We start from the raw sequence: 23,733 nt of genomic DNA on the forward strand, positions 1-23,733 counted from the left end.
ACGCTTATTTTTTCAGTGTCCTGCTGTGGTCTCTGTCTCCCAATGAATACAATGGAAGGTAGATTCAGGACTGAATTTGAAGCTGATTTTGAGGCGGAATCTGCCTCAAAATCAGCACCAAATTATGCCGTTTGACTATATCTGAAGGAGCAGAGAGAGAGGCAAGACTGAACATGTGTATATACAAGGTATATAAATATGCTTGATAAATAAACTTGTAGCATTATAGCATCTGATTCTATAAGTGATACTTTAACCAAATGTCTAAGCAGTTTTAGGCCTGGTTCACATCTGCGTTTGGTATTCCATTCTGGGAGTCCGCTTGGGGACTCCCCAAACTGAATATCGAACGAATTGACAAGCGGTGAGCAATAAAAGCACATGGACCCCATAGACTATAATGAGGTCAATGTGTTTTCTACGCGGTATCCGCACGAGTCATGCCAAGAGGAAAGTAGTTCATGAAGTACTTTTCTCTCTGCATGTTCCATGCAGACACCGCGTGGAAAATACACAGACCCCATTATACTGTCGTTTATGGAGTCCGTGTGCTTTCATAAGCTCACTGCTTGTCAATACGTTCTGTATTCCGTTCGGGGGATCCTCAAGCGGACTCCCTGAGCAGAATACAGAATGCAGATGTGAACCAGGCCTTATCCCTCTAAAACATTCCCATTACATTGTAGTGTTGGTGTACAGGTGTTGCAAGCACCAAGTTCTCTCCATAATGCACCAGTCTTTGAATAGCAATGGTTACCCAAATAGCATTGTGCACTGAAGGAATGTCCAACAGGCACAGTGCACTGAATATTTTTTACTGCTTGAAACAATATCAACCAAGTCATATTGAGCATATTTATGGAGCAGACACTGCTGTGACTATTCAGATGAGCAGCTTCACTCTCGTGACTCCAAGAATGTAATTTACATAAAACATTCTGGAAATTACTACTTTTCATAATGAGGCCACAAATTACAGATGTAGGAATAAGGCTAGATAGTTATTTGCCTACAATATAATGCATTGGTAACAGTTTTCAGGGGAAGGGAAGTAACATTTACTGATAGGTTCTCTTTAGTAGCTTTTATGTATGCAATGTTCTATATTCTCCACCCTGAAGATTATAGCATTATTGTGAGTTTATAAAGCAAAAATTCCATTATATACTCGTGGTTTTAGCAATGAATGACTTATTTAGAGATACAAAGGTAAAATGAAGATTTTTATTTTGACTACTTATTATACTATAAGATAACATTGTTTTACCCTTGATAGGCAATGCTGGCCAGAGGCAATGGAGATACAGTCAGAAAGAAGGAAGATGATGAACATCCACGGCATCGGCTCATACCACTAGGGAGAAAAATCTATGAATTCTACAATGCACCAATTGTTAAATTCTGGTTCTACACAGTAAGTAACCTGGCTCTATTAAGTAAGGAATTACACCCGGGCAGATATACCAGTACTGTCTAAAATTAAGACAAATAAAGACCAAACTTAAACTAGACAGTCTTAAACTGCTATAGATTTATTAAAGCATCTAATGCTGAATAATAAATCTGGCGAGGGGCCACACGGTGGCTCAGTGGTTAGCACTGCAGCCCTGCAGCGCTGGAGTCCTGGTGTTCAAATCCCACCAAGGGCATAAAACCATCTGTAAGGAGTTTGTATGTTCTCCCCGTGTTTGCATGGATTTCCATCCCATATTCCAAAAAGACATACTGGTAGGGAAAAAAGGACATTGTGAGCTCTATGTGGGGCTCACAATCTACATTTAAAATTAAAAATAAAAATAAAAAAAATAATAATAAATCTGGCGTACCTTCAGATTAAACCTGGAATCAACTCTTAAAGGGGCTCTATCAGCAAAATCATGCTAATAGAGCCCCACATGTGCGTGAATAGCCTTTAAAAAGGCTATTCAGGCACCGTAAATGTTATATTAAACTACCCTCCCGTTTTAAAATAAAACCATAAAACAGAATGTGATAAACTTACCAAACTGCACGCTGGGCGGGCATTCAGGGTGCGCCGTCTTCTTCATCCACGCCTCCTCTTCCTCCGATGTCCTCGGGTCCCGTCCTCCTCCGGCGCTCGCGAACTGACATTGCTTAAAAAAATGGCCTGGGCGCATGCACAGTAGCCGTAGTAGAAGCAGCGTGCACGTTCGGTAAGTTTATGACATTCTGTTTTAGGGTTTTATTTTAAAACTGAGGAGTAGTTTAATATAACATTTACGGTGCCTATCAGCATGATTTTGCTGATAGAGCCCCTTTAACGTTTCTTCTATGCATGAAATATTGTTGAAAATGCCAGGGGTGAGCTAATGGTATTGTTTGGTTTTTTTTGTTTTTTTCTGTTAGGGTGCATGCACACTACGTAACGCCGGGCTTGTATGAGAGCCGTACACGCCGGCATTACGGCAGACTGCCGAACACTTCCCATTCACTTCAATGGGAGCGCTCGTAACAGCGGCGTTTACGAGCGCTCCCATTGAAGTGAATGGGAAGTGTTCGGCAGCCCTGCTGTAACGCCGGCGTGTACGGCTCTCATACACGCCCGGCGTTACGTAGTGTGCATGCACCCTTAGACTGCTTAGTCTAACTTTATACCACCTATTAGTTGGCTTAGCGTTCAACAGAAGAATTTTGGTGCCTTATTGGTACAAAGTGTCGCATCAAGCCCCTTACCCAGCAAATCACGTCTCTTACTAAATATATCCTTAGTGAAGCAAGATGCAGAAAGTATCAGAAAGTGTTTAGAACAATTAGGGGCTGTTCATAGAGCAGAGAGTGAGGCTAAGGCCCCATGTAGCAGGCCACATCAAAAAAGCGATGAGGGAAAAACTGCAACGAAAACACATTGCAATTTTTCCCATAGCACTTTTCACAGAAAGAAAAAACCTCTGTGGACTTCAATTATGTCTATAGGGAAACTGCCAGTGTTTCCTTAGGTATAAGTAACATGTTGCGATTTCCAAAACTGCAATATTTTAGGAAATCACAGCATGTCCGCAACACATATTTTTTTCAGACGGTGTGGATGGGATTCGCTAGAATCACTTCCACCTTGCTGTAACTGTAAAATGCGACAATTTTTTTCCACGGCTTTTCCGCTGCGGCCAAACCATGACATTTACACCTTGTGGGGCTCCAGCCTAAAGAGGAATTTGACTTCCTTAAATCCCTCTGCACTTTCTGGCCCTTTCTGGCCCTTGGCTTTCTTTTGTAGCTTTTACTTGTTGATTGAATTGGCCTACTAAGCAAAGTTTCTTTTGCTATATGTTCTGCGACTCAATTGGCCACAGAATCCACAGCAAGATCAAACAGGGCATCCAGCACCCTGCCCTTTCTTGCACCAAAGATGCTCCACATCCACCATTCTTTGCCACTTTCTATGAATGTTGGTGGAGCAGACCAGGATGCTATGGCCTGCAATTTTTTTTTATAACTCATGCCAGTTTTATAGCAGGAATTGTACACTAGTTCCTGACTGGTGTAGGCTACTATTCTGGTAATGGACATGTGCCTGATTTACGAAGTGTCTTCAGCTTCTTGATAACTCAGACGCTCCTTGTGCCAGTCGAGGCCTTTATTAAAACATTAGAAATCTGGGTATAGACTGTCTATGTCATCACTAATGGGTCTTATTCCACCAAAATTGACATATGTCATTTGTAGAGGGATAAAAGAAGGTCTCCAAGGCATCTAAGGAATTTTGAAGGGATGAAGCTCCTGTAGGGATTGGAACACCTGTGAACAAGTTAGCAGGGGTCCGTTGCCTTTATCTGACAGCCAGGTGAACCATTAAGACCCTAGGGCTGTCTATCTTTAATCCTATTAATCCATAATGCATTACACTACATACTGCAAAGCTAAATTCCCCTAAGGGGTCAGAAAATATTGAAAAATAAATATAAAAAAAAAATATATAGATTTAAAAAAAAAAAAACACACAACATACCACTATCTCCATACAGTTTTTGCTATCTTACACCTTGTGCCTTGGCCTCTTCATTCTCTCCCTTCAATCATCAAGTAATCCGATGTCTGATGAAAATCATGTTGACCGAAATGTTACATTACATTTTTTTTGGGTGGCCAATAAAATTTGGAGTGTATTTATCTTCATAATGCACTTTCATTTTGACAGCGTACAAGAGAAAACTTCTCCTGCCCGCTGTTTCTCTCCAAGCCCCGAACCTCTGCACCAGCTGCAACAGGGATCAGTAATCCTCACCGCTGCCTTCACACGTGAGCTCTGCAGGCAGCAGGGACAATTGCAGATTTAGTGTAAGCGATGAGGACTTGGGGACAGCGGGCAGGAGGTGAATGTACTTTCCAGCCACTGTTAATGTAAAATAAGTATGGGGCCACTAATGGAGAATTATACTGTGGGTGGGGGGTATACTAAGGAGTACACTGAGGAGACACAATAATGGAGCATTATATCATGTGGGGGCACTAATGTCCCATTAGTATAATGCACCTTAATGTGTCCAATCACAGTATAATGTTCCTTAGTGCCCTCCACAGTATAATGTCACGTTATTGCCCCTGCACAGTATAATGCCACATTAGTGCCCCTATACAGTATAATGCCACATTAGGTGCCCCCTACAATATAATGCCACGTTAATTGCCCCATACAGTGTAATGCCACGTTAGTGCCCCACACACAGTATAATGCCACCTTAGTGCCCCCTGCACAGTATAATGCCACGTTAATGCCTCTGCACAGTATAATGCCATGTTAGTTGCCCCTGCACAGTATAAGGTCACGTTAGTGCCCTTGCACAGTAAGATGCCACATTAGTTGCCTCCATACTGTATGATGCCATGTTAGCCCCCGCACAGTGTAATAACACTTTAGTGCACCCCACACAGTATAATGCCATGTTAGTCACCCCTACACCGTGTAATTCCACATTAGAGCCCCTGCAGTATAATTCCACATTAGTTGCCCCCTGTACAGTATAATGTCAGATTAGCAAACCCACACAGTGTAATGCCATGGTAGTGCCCCCCCCCCACACACAGTATAATGCCATGTTAGTCACCACCTGAACAGTGTAATGCCACATTAGTGCCCCTCCTCCCCCCCATGCGCACACAGACAGTATAGTGCCATGTTAGTTGTCCCCGTTCTCTGGGGTGCATCTTATAGTCAGACATGTCTTTTTGTCTGGAAAAAGAAAAACTAAATACTGGATATGTTAAGCAGTTTTGTCATCGGTTGTAATGACTAAAGGACAAAAAAACTGATACTGATGCAAATGATATATGTGAACGTACCCTAACTCCTCAGTTGTGTTGGGAGTTACGTAGTGGTGGGAGCTGGTGGGAGTTGGGAGTTATCAGTGGTTACATACTTATGTAATTCCACCTACAAGCATTCATCCACATTTGCCTCTTCCAAACTCACTTTCTTGCCACTTCTGACATACATACACACTCCACTTTCCTTTCTTCTAGTCGTGTCCTTGTGAAACAGTGTAAAACCCTAAATATTAAGTCATGTGTGTGGAGCCTACATCTCAGCCAAACCAACTACAACAATAGTTTCCTCCTAGACCAGGGCCTTAAGCTCCCCCAGTTTGCCTGATAGGCTTGTAGTATATTAATGTATTTACACCAGTTTTATGGTGTAATTGCAATATGTATCACTTGACATAAAGTCTCACAGAAGTCGTAAGACTAAAACTGTTTTGCCTCTTGTCTATGACTAACTGTCTTGTGACTTTTTTAGAGCTGTGGTTTGGCTGTAAAAATAAGTTGCACACATGTCACAGTCACATACAACTTCTATTGAAATCTATGGCAAAAAGCTGCATTAGACTTGCAATCTGCCACCAAAATCAAAAAAGGTTTAGAATTTATGCAACTGTCACGTCGCAGTCACATGATGTTACATAGTGCATTGCAACATCATAGAGATGCATTGAAATTTTACTCTTGCACCACTTTCTTCCACATGTACAGTTCTGTCATAAAAATTTTTTTACCTGCGAAAATGCAGAGGCAGTGAGACAAGAATTAAAAATGAAGTGGAAAATAGGTGAAAAACTGGTGTGTTTTTGCAGAATTTTTTTCACTGCGTTTTGTTTCTGCACATTTGTGAGCTGTTATTCACCAAAGGGGACCTTACCTGAATACTAGATGCACAGGAAGGATACAAAGCAAGCTAACTGATGTGAACTTGCCAGTAGCTAACCCATTGCCATCTACAGTAGTAGTATTGTGCATGAGATGTACAATATACAACAGAGCAAAGTGACCCATTCTGCAGGTTTTAAACCCTCAGAATGTCATCTATTACTGCAGGTTTCACCCACAGCAACCTACCTTTGGGGTGCATTCACACGGAGGAAAATGGCGCTGAATTTGGTGTGGAATCTGCGTCAGATTCAGCGCTGAAAAAAAAGCCTCCCATTGATTTCAATGGGGTTTTTTTCTACAAAAAGGAACCCACTGAAGTCAATGGGAGGCTTCTTTCTCAGCGCTGAATCTGACATGGATTCCACACCAAATTCAGCACTATTTTCCTCCGAGTGAATGTACCCTTAGGCTAAGGTCCCATATTGTGGAAACGCAGCTTCTTTTGTTGCAGATTTTGCGGCGATTTTTTGGAGCCAAACCTAGGAGAGGCTACAAAAGGAATGGGAAACATATAGGAAGCTCTTATACTTCTCCCTTCTGCTCAACCCACTTCTGACTTTAGCTCAAAAAACGCAACAAAATCTGCAAAAAAAAAAAAGCTGTGTTTCTGCTACGTGGGGCCTCAGCCATACAATGCAAAAAAAACAAGAGCCATTCTGGAAAACATACATAGAAATTCTGAAACATGTTCACACTGTATGGACCCAGCTTTTGGATGCATCTACAATTGATGTATTTTCTGCAGGTAATCTGCAACAAATCAATAGCAAAATCCACATGTGTTATGGAATTGGGTTCAGATTTGCTGCAGAACTCACCATATACATTTCAAAGGGAAACATGAGCAGCACACATTGACATGGTGTGGATTTCCAATCTGCACAACAGCTCAATCACACAAGTTTTTTTCTGTCATTTGTGAATGTGATTGTCTTAATTCTCTTGCATTCTGCTGCTTCAGTAACTTGCTGTGGATTTTCCACCTGCAATTTCACAGCAGAAAATCTTCAGTGTGCACAGTATTTTTCCTTGGGATGTACCCCTGTTAAAACTGACAAATATGCAGCATTTAAAGGGGCTCTATCATTGGGAAAAGTCATTTTTAACTAATCGCATCCATGCATAGCCTTTAGAAATGCTATTCCACACCTACCTTTAGTATGTAAATTGCCTCAGTGGTTTTTGAATGATCCTGTTTTTATTCCTATGCTAATTAGCTTCCAGCCAGCACAGGAAGTTCCCAGCAGCACTGTCTCTACTATTCTCTCCTATCTGTGTGTGCAAACAGGAAGCAGGAAGTCATCAGCAGCAGCCTGTGCTGTACACATACATAGGAGAGAATAGCACAGAGGGTGCACGATGAGACTTCCGGGGTGCACTGAGAGGCTAATTAGCATATAAATAAAAACGGCCTCATTCAAAAACCACTGAGGCAATTTACATACAAAAGGTAGGTGTGGAATAGACTTTCTAAAGGCTATACAAGGATGTGCTTAGTTAAAAATGACTTTTCCCAATGATAGAGCCCCTTTAAGTTCTTTTAAGGGTCATGTATAGTGAAAATACCAATTCGCTCATTTATTTTTAAAAGGCCATTTTTCAATGTCATGCAAATAAGTCCTAAGTCTAACCAATTTCCATTGTCTGGGGGCTGCCTCACTGCATGTGTCCGGTCCTGTAACTCCCATAGAGTGTGTATGGAGCATTCAAATTACTTGCTCATCTTCTGTTTCATACATACTTTTTCTCTCCACAGTGAGAAGGTACAGGATATTGTCAAAAGAGATTTTCACACAAAATTTGTGTAATATTTTTGTTTCTGTTTATATAGATGGCGTACATGGGATACCTTATGCTCTTCAACTACATTGTTCTTGTAAAAATGGACCGTTGGCCTTCATCACAGGAGTGGATTGTCATCTCATACATTTTCACACTAGGAATAGAAAAGATGAGAGAGGTAATGGAATATGCCAAAGATTGTCTATAAAGCTATTGATAGATACATTGCAACTGTTTTCAGAAGGTCTTTTAGAGGTCAGAAAGTAAATCGTAAAACCTTATAATATTCTATCTATACTGCAGCACAAGTATATTGTATCTTTCAGTGGGTACACGTGTAAAGAAATTACACATAATAGAATGAGAAGTTAATAAAGAATTTGAACAATAGGAGTGAGGGTCCTGTAAACAGGGGCAAGAGATTGTGTCACAGATATTGGTGTCAATTTCTAAGGGTCTATTCACATCCCTTTAACAGATGCAAAAAAACACATAAAAGGACGCAGATGCATAGCATCCATTTACTGCGTCTCCATTATACAGGTTTCTGTTTCCTGCCCAAAACAGGGCAGGAAACAGAAACCTGCAGGCATTTTTCAAACCCATTCATTTGAATGGGTTTGAAAAGTGTCTGGCCATGAGCGCTAGTGTGGATTTTGTGCTCTCCGTGGCGAAACTTTTTTTTTTTAAACCGGACACAAAGTCCTGCATGTCCGACTTTGTGTCCGGTTAAAAAAAAAAAATGGTTTCGCTGCGGAGAGCATAAAACGCTCACCGGCACTCACGGCCAGACACTTTTCAAACCCATTCAAATGAATGGGTTTGAAAAATGCCTGCAGGTTTCTGTTTCCTGCCCTGTTCTGGGCAGGAAACAGAAACCTGTATAATGGAGACGCAGGGCGCAGATGTGAACGAGCCCTTAAACAGATCTGGGAACAAAAAAAAAAAAATGTGATCTGAATGGAGCCTATGTGGGTTCAACAGGATAATATTTACGTGACATGAGAATCCAACCTTAGGCCTTATTCACACATCAATGCCCAAACTAGGAGTGGAGATTACAAAAAAGATAAGGTATACTGTAGATGGTTAGACCTGCACCAGTTCTATATTTTCATCCAACTTCTGGTTTTAGCTAACATCACATATGCAGACTTGGCTTTGAATTATAGGTTATTTGAAAGTCCCCATCCCCAGCCTTTGTGCATCAAAGGCTCTCTAAGGTTACATGGTGACTTTGGTCATGATTCCTGTTGCATTACCAAAGATTGCCAGATTGCCTTGCGGCTCTTTCATTCATGATTTCAAAACTGTGATTTCTGGTTGCAAAAAAAAAACAAGCAAGATTTGATGTTTGTGTGACTAGTAGTCATTGTTTTGACACCCTCGATTTAAGTGAAAGAGTTGCAAGGTGACCTGGTGATTTTTGATCACGTGACGGGAGTTGCTGCCATGTAACATTAGCCTTAAATTAGGAGGTATCACTAGCAGAAAATTACAAGTATTTCATAAAAAATACAGTATGTAGAGTGTACTGCCATAAACTCTAAACCTATGATATCCTTGTCTCAAGTCTGAACAGAAATGTTGGTTTTTATTTCATTATTTGACAACACATATGTGCGGTGTTCAGTAAGTTATCTACCTGAATATGAAAACATTTTGTGAGAAAATGTAACTTTATACTTTTCAATGTAATCCCCCTTGACTTCATGGATTCCTTCAGAATAGAAAAAGACTGTAGAATGGATGGTTAAGCTCCCTTAAGCCCCATTCCCTAATAGCAGGTTATGATTTTTTAGATTTGTGAGCTGACGCATTGTGAAGCAACAACGCCTGCCGACAACTTCTCATGGCGTTTCTCTTTGATTGCCTCATGCGATGTCTTCTTTCTTGAAGTATAGGTGTCTTCAGTAATTGTTGTCTTGTGTGGCATGAATTCTAGTAGCAAAACACTGTGTCCTGTTTCTGTATCCCAAAAACTGTTGCCATGACCTTTCTAGCTAACTGCGACCACGCGTAACCGTGGCGTACACCCAGACCAATCTCCTCCCATGGCTGAGCCCCACATAAATAAACACTGACACTTTTGGATGGTAAAATTGTGGGGGTCGGCCACAGCTTTATTAAAACGTACACACATCGGCAGAACCCTGCTATCCCCCTCCCTTTCTAGACCAAGCGCGTCACCAGAATGCCCCGCCACCGCCTTGCGGTGTGCATGTGATGTGATATTCAGCGGGTGACGCGCCTCACCTTCTACACCGATGACCAGGGGGGATGGAAGGGGAAGGCGCAAGGTCCCGCCACCGGAACCCGACGTAAACCTACAAAGGGGTCCGACCCCCCTCCAAGAGCATAAAAAGAGCACGCTCAATACCATCCTGAAGTCCAGACAAGAAAATGTCCAGACCTATGTCAGACAAATGGACACCATCTCTCCGGAGTAGCGCCCTGTTGTCACCCTCAAGCTGCCTGTGCCGAACCACCACTCCCGACCGGGAGCGGACGTGGCGCGACACCGCAAGTTGAGTAGGCGCCTTGCACGCTCCAAAGCTGCTGGATCTCGGGCATCACGCCACCTTGCCCGAGGGACAATTTCAGACCATACGATAACGACATCTTGAAAAAAGGCAGGAAAGCGATCCACATCCGATTGAATCAGAGAAATCAATTCGGATAAGCGCATCACACCCAAATCGTTACCACCGGCATGAAACACCAGCACCACTGGGGCCTGGGAGGCTCTTCCAATCTAAACAACCACTTGAGGCAGCATCTGCGACCAGCTCATCCCTCTGATTCCGTGCCATCTCAGCTCCGCTTCCTGGAAACCGAGCGGCAAACCTCCAGGACGGATAGCGGCACGCCGCGCTGCCCAATAAATATACGAGTGGCCTAGAATCCAAACCACCGGATAATGACCTAGAAAACAGAGAACAATGTTAATAAAATATATATACCCCTTTTTTTCTTTTTTTTTGTAAAAAACATAAGAAACAAAGAGAAACTAAACACGGAAAAACCAAAGAAGATAACAAAAAACTAAGCCGTAAGAAGACCCGGGCGGACATAACGTCTGTAACAACTAGACCGCCAGCGGCCAATATGCTTAATCTCATCCTCAGTAAGGCCCGCCGCATCAGCCGCAGTAGCTGCTCCGATGCGGAAAGAGTGCGTACCAAAATCATCCGACGGGACTCCTAAAGCGACAAGACAACGCTTAAACAACGATTCAAACTGAAATCTCGTAAAAAAAGAGCCGTCAGCATGAACTAAAAACTGGCTAGCCGAGGGGCGAATCGCCACAAAACGACGCACTCGATCAACGGGGCATAAAGGGCCATCTAAACGCGAAATATTCAACCAAGTACCCTGACCGTAGGGGTCAGTCTTGGACCGTTTAACCCGGACACGGATGGAATCTTGCAAAAGCACTACATCGTCCGCAGCCAACCCACCCGCAGCCTGACGAGACGGTGCGACTAACTCACCCACGCGCAACGCCCCAAAAAATGCCAAAACAAACGCACAACTCAATAATTCCGCCTCAAACGGAGAAGAACAGACCGATTCCGTTATCCCTACCAAACGACGCAAAAGAAAAAACGAAACCGGGCGACGCTTATCAACAGGGCGCACCGACTTCTTCCAACCCCGCAAAATCAACTGAAAAGCAAAGTCCTTTGTCACATCCGGAACGCCCAACAATTTAAGCCCAAAAGCTACACCCGACAACCTCCTGGCCGCGGTAGCAGCCGACACGCCCTCTGACTTTAAACGGGCTAAATAAGCAAACGTCAAATCCCTACAACAGTCGGGATCCAACAGCCTCTCCGGTGAACCAAAGGACAGCCACTCATTCCACGCCTTACCATGTGCAGACCAAGTCGCAGCCGTGACGGAATCTTGCAACAACGGGCTCAAGACTGCAGAACCAGGTCCCACAGCGAAGGAGGGCACGGGCAGCCCACCAAATCCGCTCCCGGGTGCATGTCTCTGAAGCGCTCCCACTGAAAACGAGAAAGAGCATCAGCAACAATGTTATCAACACCCGGGACATGGCGAGCCCTGAAAACCAAATTAAACTGTAAACATTTCAACACTAAACGCCGTAGCAAAGACAAAACAGGTAAAGAGCTGGACGAGAGACTATTAATTACAGAAACCACGCTCTCATTGTCACACCAAAACAAAACGCGCTGATTCGCCATGTCCGAGCCCCACAACTCCAAAGCGATAACAATTGGAAACAATTCCAATAAAGTAAGGTTGCGAGTCAAACCCGCAGACAACCAGCTATGGGGCCATGGGGCAGCGGACCAGCGGGAACCAAAAACGGCTCCATAACCAGACGAACCAGCAGCGTCGGTGAAAAGCTGAAGGTCGGAATTGCACAACTCCTTCTCGGGGAAACAAGAAACACCGGAATAATCTAGCAAAAAGGACTTCCAAACCTTCAAATCCTCCCGCAGCACACTCGTTATCCGCACATAATGATGCGGCATGCGGACTCCAGCAGTGGCCATAGACAGGCGGCGAGAAAAAACACGCCCCATAGGAAAAATCCTACACGCAAAGGCCAGCTGACCCAGCAAGGACTGCAAACGGGACAGCTGGACCTTGCGGGCCGACAAGCAGAAGTCCACATCCGCCCGAAGGCGAGACAACTTATCCTGCGGAAGCTGAAGGATCATACGGTCCGAATCAATAAGTATGCCCAAGAAGGAGAGCGACGAAACCGGACCTTCAGCCTTGTCACGAGCAAGGGGGACCCCAAAATAACCTGCAAAGAAACGAAAAGTATTAAGTAAATATTCACACAAACGAGAAGAAGCAGGACCAACAAAAAGAAAATCATCTAAATAGTGAATTACCGCCTGGGACCCCGTCTCTTGCCGAACAACCCACTCTAAAAAAAGTGCTAAACAACTCAAAATAACGGCAAGAGATGGAGCACCCCATGGGCAAACACATGTCGTAATAAAAAGAACCCCCAAACTGGCAACCCAATAAGTGATAGCAATCTGGATGTACCGGCAACAGACGAAACGCCGCTTCAATATCGGATTTCGCCATGAGGGCACCCCTGCCGGCATTGACCACCAAGGAGACCGCTCTATCAAAAGAGACATACGACACCATCGTCTCCTCCTTCGGGATACCATCATTCACCGATTCGCCCGGAGGGAAAGACAAATGGTGGATCAATCTGAATTTACCGGCCTCCTTCTTCGGGACCAAACCCAGCGGGGACACCCTAAAATTTGGAAAAGGGGGTTGCGCAAACGGGCCAGCTAAACGGCCCAACTCAACTTCCTTATCAATCTTAGCCTGAGCTACAACTAAATCCTTCTGAACGGAACGTAAATTATCTGATAATGTAACGGAAAAACTAGGAACATGAGGTATATAGAAACCAAACATAAAACCGTTAAGCAGCAGGTCTGCCTCCTGCCTCTTGGGGTACCTGTCTAGCCAGGGGCGCATCCTTACTGCGCTCACCGGCGTCCTCGGGTTTACCCGTACCGGACTTGGTGGCTCTGCCGCGCTTGGCACATCGCAAGGCGGAATGAGCTCCTCCACAGATTGAACATTCATGCTTGAAACGGCATGATGTGAAGAAACGACAGTGTCCTTCATTGAACATCCAGCAGGCGCCTGGCCTGCGAACGGCCGCGGAGGGAGAACCGGCTCCCCCAGCGGCCGCGGATGGAAAAGGAGAAGAAATCGGCTTCGGCGAGAGCATCAGCTGGATCCAAATGTCAGTAGCCTTAGAGGCCCAACCAACTTCCGGCTGAAGCGCTAACCTACGCCGAAACTCCTCGTCGTACCTCCACCATGCCGTCCCACCATAACGCTTGTGAGCTGTAAAAATAGTCTCAAGATACACAAAAAGATCAGCTGCCATAGAAGGCGCCGACTGGCAAAGGATACAAGAGTAAATAGCAAAGGCTTGTAACCAGTTCGAAAATGTCTTAGCTACCTTGGGCTTCTTATCATCACCCCGACCAAACCCTCTTTCTTTATCTACCGTCATCTGATCGGGGGATAACAAGAGCCAAATGTCAACAAACTCATTAGACGTGATCTTCTGCCGAAGCTCCGCTGAAACATGAGTACCCAACGGAGCTACCGCACAAAAATAAGAATCACGAAACTTCAAACCGGAAGGAGGGGGAACTGGCTCAGGCTGCGTACCAGCCACCCCTGGGGAAGCAAGTGACTGCCCCCTACTTTCCAACTGACTAACCATAGCTTTTAACACATCCAGCATATCGCCACCAGTAGATGGCGTTTGAGAGGACCAAGCCTGTGAACATGACAACTCACCAGCCGGAATCACTGGAATCTGCGACGAAGCGACCAGGGGTGGAGGCAACGGAGCCACTACAGGAGGAGGTTCAGGAACCACAACAGCAGGCACGACTGGGACGCCCTGGGCAGAACCATATTCTCTCCTCCCACTCCGCCTCTTGGAACTCCTGCTGTAACGCGAACGCCGCGACCTACGGGAATCGCGTGATGAAGAAGACGAACGGGACTCCGACCTGCGCCTACTGTAACGAGACCCATGATGCCTGCGGCGACTCCGCGACCTAGAACGACTCCGATAACGCCGCGAAAGACCTGAACGTAAAGACTCATCATCAGGCCCAAAGCTCCTGTAGGAGCGGGCCCCAGACCCCGGCGCGTGACTAGAAAACGAACGGGAGTGAGTGCGAGGCAAAACATGCGGAGTTCCGGGGACATAATCTACGTCAAAGAACTCCTCCTCACTTTCATGAAACAAAACCGGGGAAACAGCGGCCGGTAGGGGAGCTAATGACTGAGCGGTTACACCAGCCTCTATATCCTGGCAAATGGCGGCACTGTCTGTCCCAGCCGGGGTGGTAGATGCCCTCCCAAACCACCGCGCCAATCTACCTGGCTGCGGGGGGGGTGCCACAGGGGGAGCGGAAAAAACGGGGTCACTAGGCCCAACAGGGGGCACAACTACTGAGGCCTGCTGGGAAGCCACCATAGGGGGGGCACTCCCTGAAACCGACTGAGCAATCACTGGGGGAGCAACAGGCAGAGAAGGCTCAACAGCCAGGGGGGCCACTGAGCCAGCAGCAGTAACGGCCGGAGGAGGGGGGGGGGAGGGGGGGAAGGGGGGAGGGGGGGCAGGGGGGGACCACCCCCCCAACCGATTGCCCAGACTCTATTAAAGGGGGCCGGCGCCCGCGAGCCCGGGCGCCCGCGCCACCCGACTGTGAAGCTGCGCGCCACCCGGTACGTGCAGGAGCCCGGGCAGCACGCGATACCGAACGCGCGGACCCCCTAGCCGGAGCCCTGCTCCGGCTGCTGGGGGCCGCATCGGGGGACAGCCGCACGGGAGGCCTCGCCGTCCTACTAGGTCGGGTAGAGGTCTCCCGCTGCGGCATCGGTGGAGCGGGAGGCAAGCTGAACCCACCGCTCGAAGAGAGCAGTGTTTCCAGCCATGCCGTCCCCTCGTCACTTACCCTTCGCTGCAGCAGCTCCATGAGCTGCTGTTGCCGGGTAGCTTGGTCCATGATCTTCAGACGTGAAGATCGGTCCGCTCCTAACGCTGGCGGGGATCCAAGAGGAAGTCCCCGCCCAGCGCCGGAAGTTAAATAGCGCGGCAAGTCCCGCCCCCTCCAAACCCCGCCCAGGCCAGCGTCAGCCGCCGGGAGGGGGGAAAGAGGAAGCGAGGCACAGCACGCGCAGTCAAGACCCGGACGGCTTAATCAGCCGTCCGGATCGCAAGCACACAAAATTACTTGTGACCTCTTGTGCTTCCATTGTATGGACTCTTGTTTGGCCTCAGGATTTTGATAGTGGATCCCTGTTTCACCACCCATAACAACTTGAGTATAGAAAGCTCCTGGATTTTCTCTAAGAATATCTAAATTCTCTTGGCAAAATTGATGGTGAAATGTTTTTTGCTCAGGTGTCAACATTTGTGGCACCCACCAGGAACTGACATAATGAATGATACTGGACACCATGCCAACTGAAATACCTAATTCATAAGCTATAATACTGTCTTTAACCTGACGATTATGGCGTCCATTATAATGCACATTTTCTCTGAAGATGCTTCGAGGAGTTGCCCTGAATGGGGCCGATCTTCAATTCATTCTCTATCCCATTTAAAGAGGACCTTTCACCACTTTTGGGCACATGCAGTGTTATATACTGCTGGAAAGCTGACAGTGCGCTGATTTCAGCGCACTGTCGGGTTTCCCGATCTGTGCCCGGTGTAAAGAGCCTACGGTGCCGGTACCGTAGTGCTCTATGGTCAGAAGGGCGTTTCTGACCATTAGCCAGAGACGTCCTTCTGCCTCGCGGCGCCAATCGCGCTGTACTGTGGAGCCGGGAGGAACGCCCACCTCCCTCTGCTCGCACAGCTCGTCCATAGACGAGTGTTATCAGGAGGGGAGGGGGCGTTCCTCCCTGCTCCACAGTACAGCGCGATTGGCGCCGCGAGGCAGAAGGACGTCTCTGGCTAATGGTCAGAAACGCCCTTCTGACCATAGAGCACTACGGTACCGGCACCGTAGGCTCTTTACACCGGGCACAGATTGGGAAAGCCGACAGTGCGCTGAAATCAGCACACTGTCAGCTTTCCAGCAGTATATAACACTGCATGTGCCCAAAAGTGGTGAAAGGTCCTCTTTAAACTGCTTGGCTCTTTACTTGGTAGTAGGATGGTACGTCATCTGTTTATACAGTAATCATCCTTTCATTGTTTTCTTCATACTTATTGAATTTAATCACAGAACGACGCTCCAAATCCCTCAATTTCTATGTAAACCCATGCTGTACTGCACTTGCCATCCTGCCACTTCCAGTGCTTTCATCAGACTGAACTGCTATTGTGTGTGCTGCATGTCTAGATATGTCTGAACCTGCAAAATTACGGGCGCAAAATAATGCGGCATATACGCTCGTAACTCCCATTGAAATCAATGGGATCTTTTTGAGCACGCAAAATGTTGACACGCGTATACGTGCCAGCTTGCACTCCATTTTACATCGTGTGAACGCACCCTAACACTGACAGAACATAATGAAGTAGATAACTTATTAAACACCTCTGTATATGATGTATTGGCAATACAGTCTAACAATACACATGGCTATATTTATTGCAGAAATCTATGTAAGGCCTTATGCACATGACCAAGTGTACAGGCTGAGGGGGGTCCAGTTTTTTTAAAGGAATGCAAAGAAGTTACAGAGGATCAAGTCAGTGGCTTTCTTTCAATGTCACCAGGAGAAACCCTGGTCATATAGCTAGTGAGAAGACTCCTATGTAGTTCAGGATTCCCTTCACTAGTATATTCTGGCACACAGACCTTTGGAATGAGAAATCATTGAACTCTGGCTTCTATTGATTTACCACAGAAGAAAGAAGGCAGCTGTAGGTGAGTATATACTTTTTATTTTTTTATTCAAGTTTTTGTTTCAATATTTTTTTCTGATTGTTCAGTGTTTTTTAAATATTTTATTACAGACTTAGAAACTGCACCCATTACTAAGATGGGGCTTAGTATTAGTAGGTGACAAGGCCAGCACTAATCCCCTAGTTATTACCCTAGTACCCTAGTACACAAGGAAGAGCTGGCCCTAGAAGAAGTTCAAAACCTGTGGCCATTACTAAGGTTTTAAAAAAAAAAAAAAAAACAGATATAAGAAAAAAAATATTGAAATAAAAACTCCTAAAGACAACTATATTTGGCCATTTTATTAAAAAAAATTAAAAAAAACGATCATTGACAATGAATCTAATGTAATCAAAGCGACCCATCACTTTTTCTTTTTGGGAGCACTACAAATCCATAGCTTCTCAATCTGTTAGCAAGAAAGCAAATATGAATATCTAAACCAATGAATCTATTCAGTCACCTTTGATATGTATAGTGGGGCGAGGGGGGGAGAACAAGCGTCTAATCAATGAAACCAGCTTCTGACTGTGGAATATGTTGAGGAATAAAAAAAAAAAAACAGATTCTTTTTTTGATTATTGTTTTTTTTTGTTCTCACATCTGATTCTGCTTGGATCTTGAAGTGGATATTTTATAGTGCTTTTGCATAGTGTATCAGGAAATCATTTTATGCTTTGCCTCTTTATCATTATTTTAAATTGTATCTTTATTCTCTCCCTGGAAATTGAATAATAAAGAACTTCTGTAGTTTCCATATTTACCACTAGGGGGCTCCAGAATATCATGAATGAATCTGTGGCATCTTGCCAAAGTAGAAACCTGAACTACATAGCACAAATTATATGGACACCCAAACATCATATGATAATGAAAATCTAAGAGATCTAATTTCATGCTTTCATGTTGCTGCTGTAACAGTCACCGCTGTTCTTGGAATGCTTACTACTAAATTCTGGAACATTGCTGAGCAGATTTGTGTCACCCTAACACTTACAGAAGTATTTTTGGACCTTACCCATAGGTGACACTCTGATTTATGGAGTTTTGTTGAGGTTATGGTTCTGTGCAGAGAATCTAAGCTCTGCTACACCAAACATGACATAACAATATTGCCAAAGCTCACTTTATGAACAAGGGAACTGATTATGAACAAGATCTATTCAGTGGTGGGAGCCAGAGGTGTGTAAATATCCTTGTGGATTCATGCCTGATTTATTTTCGCAGAGGTAATGTTTTCCACACTTGTCATTTACATTTTGGTGGCCACTGGAGATGAGCGAACAGTGAAATGTTCGATTCGAGTAGCCGCTCAATACTCGACTGTTCGATCAAACATCGAACTCCATTATAGTCTATGGGGAAAAAATACTTGTTTAGGGGGAAACCAATATTCCACTCAGGAGGGTCACCAAGTCCACTATGACACCTCAGCGCACTGTCGGCTTTCCCGATGTGGGCCCGGTGTGAAGAGCTTACGGTCCCGGTACAGAAGCTCTTCTATGGTCAGAAGGGCGTTTCTGACAGTTAGCCAGAGACGTCCTTCTTCACAGCACAGCCAATCGCGCTGTGCTGTGAGAGTCAGGAGGAACTCCCTCCCTCTGCTCGCAGTACTCGTCCATAGACGAGCATTATCAGGGAGGGAGGGGGGAGTTCCTCCTGGCTCTCACAGCACAGCGCGATTGGCTGTGCTGTGAAGAAGGACGTATCTGGCTAACTGTCAGAAACACCCTTCTGACCATAGAAGAGCTACGGTACCGGGACCGTAAGCTCTTCACACCGGGCCCACATCGGGAAAGCCGACAGTGCGCTGAACTCAGCGCACTGTCAGCTTTCCGGCAGTATATAGAACTGCCTATGGGCAAAATGGTGAAAGGCCCTCTTTAAGCTGAGCTACCAGCAGAGATTGAGGCCTTTGAGGTGACTTCAGCCTCTTACCAGCAGAGTTTTAGGCCCTTTAACTTAGTTGAGCCTTGCACCAGCAGTGTTTTTGGTCCTTGGGGTTAGTTGAGCCTTGCACCAGCAGTGTTTTTGGCCCTTCCAGTGAGTTGAACCTCTAACCAGTAGAGTTTGGGGAAATCAGGGTGGATTCAGCCTCTAACCATCATAGTTTGGGGAAATCCGGGTGGATTGAGCCTCTAATCAGCAGAGTTTGGGGAAATCCGGGTGGATTCAGCCTCTAACCAGCAGAGTTTGGGGAAATCAGGGTGGATTCAGCCTAGAAGGATCAGAATTGTGCAACGCAGATGGTGGAGGAATTGTAGAGGTTGAGCGCAGAAATGACAATTCATGTTGGGGTTCTTGACACTGGTGAGCAAGAAAATGATGGGTCTATCCAGTGGCTGTTCATTTTGATGAAAGTCAGCCGGTCAGCACTCTCAGCTGACAGCCGGCTGCGCTTTTTTTTTTTTATGGTAGAGTTGGAAGGGACCTCAAGGGCCATCGGGTCCAACCCCCTGCGAGTGCAGGTTTTCCTAAATCATCCCAGCTATATGTTTATCCAGATTCCGCTTGAAGATTTCCATTGATGGAGCGCCCACCACCTCCCGTGGCAGCCTATTCCACTCTCTCACTACCCTCACTGTCAGAAAGTTTTTCCTAATGTCTAATCTGTATCTCTTTCCCTTTAGTTTCATCCCATTGCTTCTTGTACTTTCTTGTGCTAATGAGAATAGGGTAGATCCCCCTGCACTGTGACTACCTTTCAGATATTTGTAGACTGCTATTAAATCTCCCCTCAGCCTTCTCTTCTGCAAACTAAACAATCCCAGTTCTTTTGGCCGCTCCTCACAGGACATGGTTTGCAGACCTTGTTATCCGTGGTGATACCACCGGCTGCGCTGAAAACCCTTTCAGATAGCATGCTAGTGGCAGGACAGGACAGCACCTCCAAAGCGTATAGGGCAAGTTCAAGCCACAGGTCCAACTTTGACACCCAATACGTAGGGCGTATATGTAGGGCGCAGAGGGATCGGAGAGGACAGGGCTGTAGTCGGACAGGTATTCCCGCAGCATGCACCTATACTTTTCCCACCTGGTGACACTAGACCCCTCAGTGGCGGGAGTTTGGCGAGGTGGTGCCATTAACGTGTCCCAGAGCTTAGACAGTGTACCCCTTGTGGATGTGGAACGGACGGCACTTGTTCGCCTCATGGAGGAACTGTCCTCTCTGCTGCCAACGACATTTGATAGAAACATCTCCATCATGTTCTGCACCAATTGCTTGTGGCAGTCATTAATGCGATTGGCCCTCCCTTCTACCGGAATAAAAGACGAGATGTTATTTTTATACTGGGGGTCAAGGATTGCAAATATCCAGTATTGGTTGCTCTCCATTATTTTGACTACGCGCTTGTCACTTGAAAAGCACCTCAACATGAAGTCAGCCATGTGTGCCAGAGTGTTACTTGGCATGACTTCGCTGCCCCCACCGGAAAGGTCACTCTCCATTTCCTCCTCTTCCTCCTCCTCCTCTCTTTCGCCCCATCCACGCTGCAAGAATGCAACGCATTGAACTTCCCCGGTAGCCTCCTGTGTCACAATCATATCATCTGCCACGTCTTCATCCTTCTCCTCCTACTACTCCGTCATTAAACGCTGTGAAGCGGACAGGTGTGTGGAACTATTCTCCTGCTGGGACGGTTCTGCTGCTATCCCTGACTCCTCAGTGTGATCTGCGTTATCCCTGATGGCAATGAGGGATTCTCGCATCACACACAAGAGCGGGATTGTTACACTCACTAGTGCGTCGTCACAGCTGACCCTCTTGGTGGATTCCTCAAACACCCATAGGCTTTCACATAGGTCTTCCCATCCATGGCCACTCATGGTTGAGAAACTGAGGGAGCTGACTTTGTGGCACCCTAGGGTTTTGGAGATGGTACTCCATCAAAGGTCTCTGCTGCTCAACCACTCTGCTCAACATACGATATGTTGAGTTCCAGTGTGTGGGGACATCGCACAACAGTCAGTGTTCGGGCAAATGTAGGCAGTGCTGGAGTTTTTTGAGACTAGCAGCGGCTACTGTAGACTTGTGAAAGTGGGCGCACAAGCACCGCACTTTCACCAGTAGCTCGTGCACATTTGGGTATGTCTTTAAAAAATGTTACACCACTAGGTTAAAGACGTGGGCCAGGCACGGAACATGTTGGAGGCCGGAAAGCTCCAGAGCTGCTACCAGGGTCCTGCCATTATCAGACACGACCATTCCTGGGCCCAGGTGCAGCGGCTCAAACCATATTGCTGTCTCATCGAGGAGGGCTTCTCTCACCTCGGAGGCAATGTGCTGTCTGTCCCCCAAGTTGATGAGCTTCAGCACGGCCTGCTAACATCTACCCATACCAGTGCTGCGTTTTCAGCTAGTAGCTGGAGTCAGTTTAACGGCGGAGGAGGAGGAGGGTGTTTTTTTAGAGCCCCTGCCAGGAATGATAGGCAGGGAGACGAGGTACACAGTTTGTGACCCAGTCCCAGCCTCAACTACATTCACCCAGTGTATTGTCAGTGAAATGTAGTGTCCCTGTCCTCATGCACTTGTCCACGCGTCGGTGGTCAAGTGGACCTTTGTGCAAAGCGCAGAACTTAGGGCCCTCCTGATGTTGAGTGACACGTGTTGGTGCAAGGCGGGGATGTCACACCGGGAGAAGTAGTGACGGCTAGGGACGGCATAGCGAGGTGCCGCACTTGCCATCAGGTCTCGGAAGGCTGGAGTTTCCACAAGCCAGAACGCCAACATCTCCTGGGCCAGGAGTTTGGAGATGTGCGAATTCAGGGCTTGCACATGTGGGTGGTAAGCGCTGTATTTTTGCCTGTGCTCAAATGTCTGAGAGATGGTGGGTTGCTGGGAGGAGGCGCATGATGGTGCAGGAGAAGGAGCTGAGACAGGAACAGGGGAGGATGAGGGAGAAGTCCCCAAAGTGGCAGAGCCAGATGTTTCGGTGTCCTGGCTGGTGCTCTGGACTACAGCGTCAGCACTGGCAACAATGGGAGAGGCAGTGGTGGCAACGCCGGACTACGATTGTCCTGTGTTTGCTCTTTCCCACTGAGCCCAGTGCTTGGATTCTAAATGATGGCGCATGGAAGTGGTCGAAACGTTGCTCTTTTCAGAGCCCCTACTCAATTTCGAGTGGCAAATTGTGCAAACTGCACTATATTTGTCCTCCACGCATTCCTTGAAAAATCTCCACACCATCGAGCGTGCCTTTGATGGGGGAGTTTTTCTGGGCAGGCTATGGTAGGGAACATCTTGGGCCATTCTGGGTGTAGCCTGGCTTCGGCAAAGCAGCTGACCTCTTCCTCTGGACATGCCTCTGCCTCTATCTACCCTCTTTGGTGCTGCACCTCCCTCAACCTCAACACTGCTTTCCTCGCTTGACATCCCCCCTGTCCAGGTCAGGTCAGTGTCCTTGTCGTCCACCACCTCCTCTGCCAATTCCTCTCTCACCTCCTCCTCCTGCACACCGTACATGGCAACAGGCTGCCCTGATGGCAACATTGTCTCGTCATCATCACCAGGGCCGCCGATAGGCCAGTACTACTGCTACTGGCGTCAGGGGCCCGGCCAAATTTTAAAATGGGGGGAGCCCGGGCCCCCTGGCGCCGGCAGCAGTCATTGTATGTCCTGTTTCAACTCAGATCTGCGTCCAGAGGACGCAGATTTGAGTTGAGCACATACGCGGCTGAAGCGAGGAGCTGACACAGATCAGCTCCTCGCTTCGCCGCTGTCGCCTGTCTCGCTGACACATATGCGGCTGAAGCGAGGAGCTGACCTGTGTCAGCTCCTCACTTCGCCGCTGCCGCCTCTCTCGGTGACACATATGCGGCTGAGCCGGAACCCGGCTCAGCCGCATATGTGTCAGCGAGAGAGGCGGCAGCGGCGAAGTGAGGAGCTGACACAGGTCAGCTCCTCGCTTCAGCTGCATACATGTCAGCGTCAGTGAGAGAGGCGGCAGCGGCGAAGCGAGGAGCTGACACAGGTCAGCTCCTCGCTTCAGCCGCATATGTGTCAGCGAGAGAGACACCCAGCGGCGAAGCGTGGAGCTGACCCGTGTCAGCTCCTTCCTTCAGCCGCATGTGTCAGCGAGAGAGACGCGCAGAGAGCGTCGAGGGAGCGGAGGAGAAGGTAAGTTTAATGTGGAGGTGGAACGTGAATCTGGGGGCAGATGAAAGAGAGGACGGAATGACACTGGGGCAGATGAAGGAGGGGACGGCATGACACTGTGGGGACATGAATCTGGGGGCAGAGATGGAGGGACATGAATCTGGGGGCAGAGATGGGGGACATGAATCTGGGGGCAGAGATGGAGGGGGGACATGAATCTGGGGGGACATGTATCTGGGG

The 23,733-nt window shown here is 46.8% G+C and overlaps 1 protein-coding gene and 1 non-coding gene across 3 annotated transcripts in view; both read left to right on the plus strand.

Annotated features, from left to right (window-relative positions):
* Positions 1-23,733, plus strand: part of TRPM3 (transient receptor potential cation channel subfamily M member 3) — a 389,792-nt gene that overhangs the window by 313,871 nt on the left and 52,188 nt on the right. For both annotated transcript variants that reach the window (XM_075278698.1, XM_075278690.1), the window contains 2 exons: positions 1,277-1,414; positions 7,994-8,122. In XM_075278698.1, coding sequence (XP_075134799.1) covers positions 1,277-1,414; positions 7,994-8,122 — 267 coding nt within the window. The remainder of the gene's footprint in view (positions 1-1,276; positions 1,415-7,993; positions 8,123-23,733) is intronic.
* LOC142190983 (small nucleolar RNA SNORA17) lies at positions 23,194-23,319 on the plus strand. The gene has a single exon (XR_012714605.1). It is a non-coding gene; the product is annotated as a small nucleolar RNA SNORA17 (small nucleolar RNA).

The sequence above is a fragment of the Leptodactylus fuscus genome, chromosome 1 (genome assembly GCF_031893055.1).
Source record: "Leptodactylus fuscus isolate aLepFus1 chromosome 1, aLepFus1.hap2, whole genome shotgun sequence".
NCBI lineage: Eukaryota > Metazoa > Chordata > Amphibia > Anura > Leptodactylidae > Leptodactylus > Leptodactylus fuscus.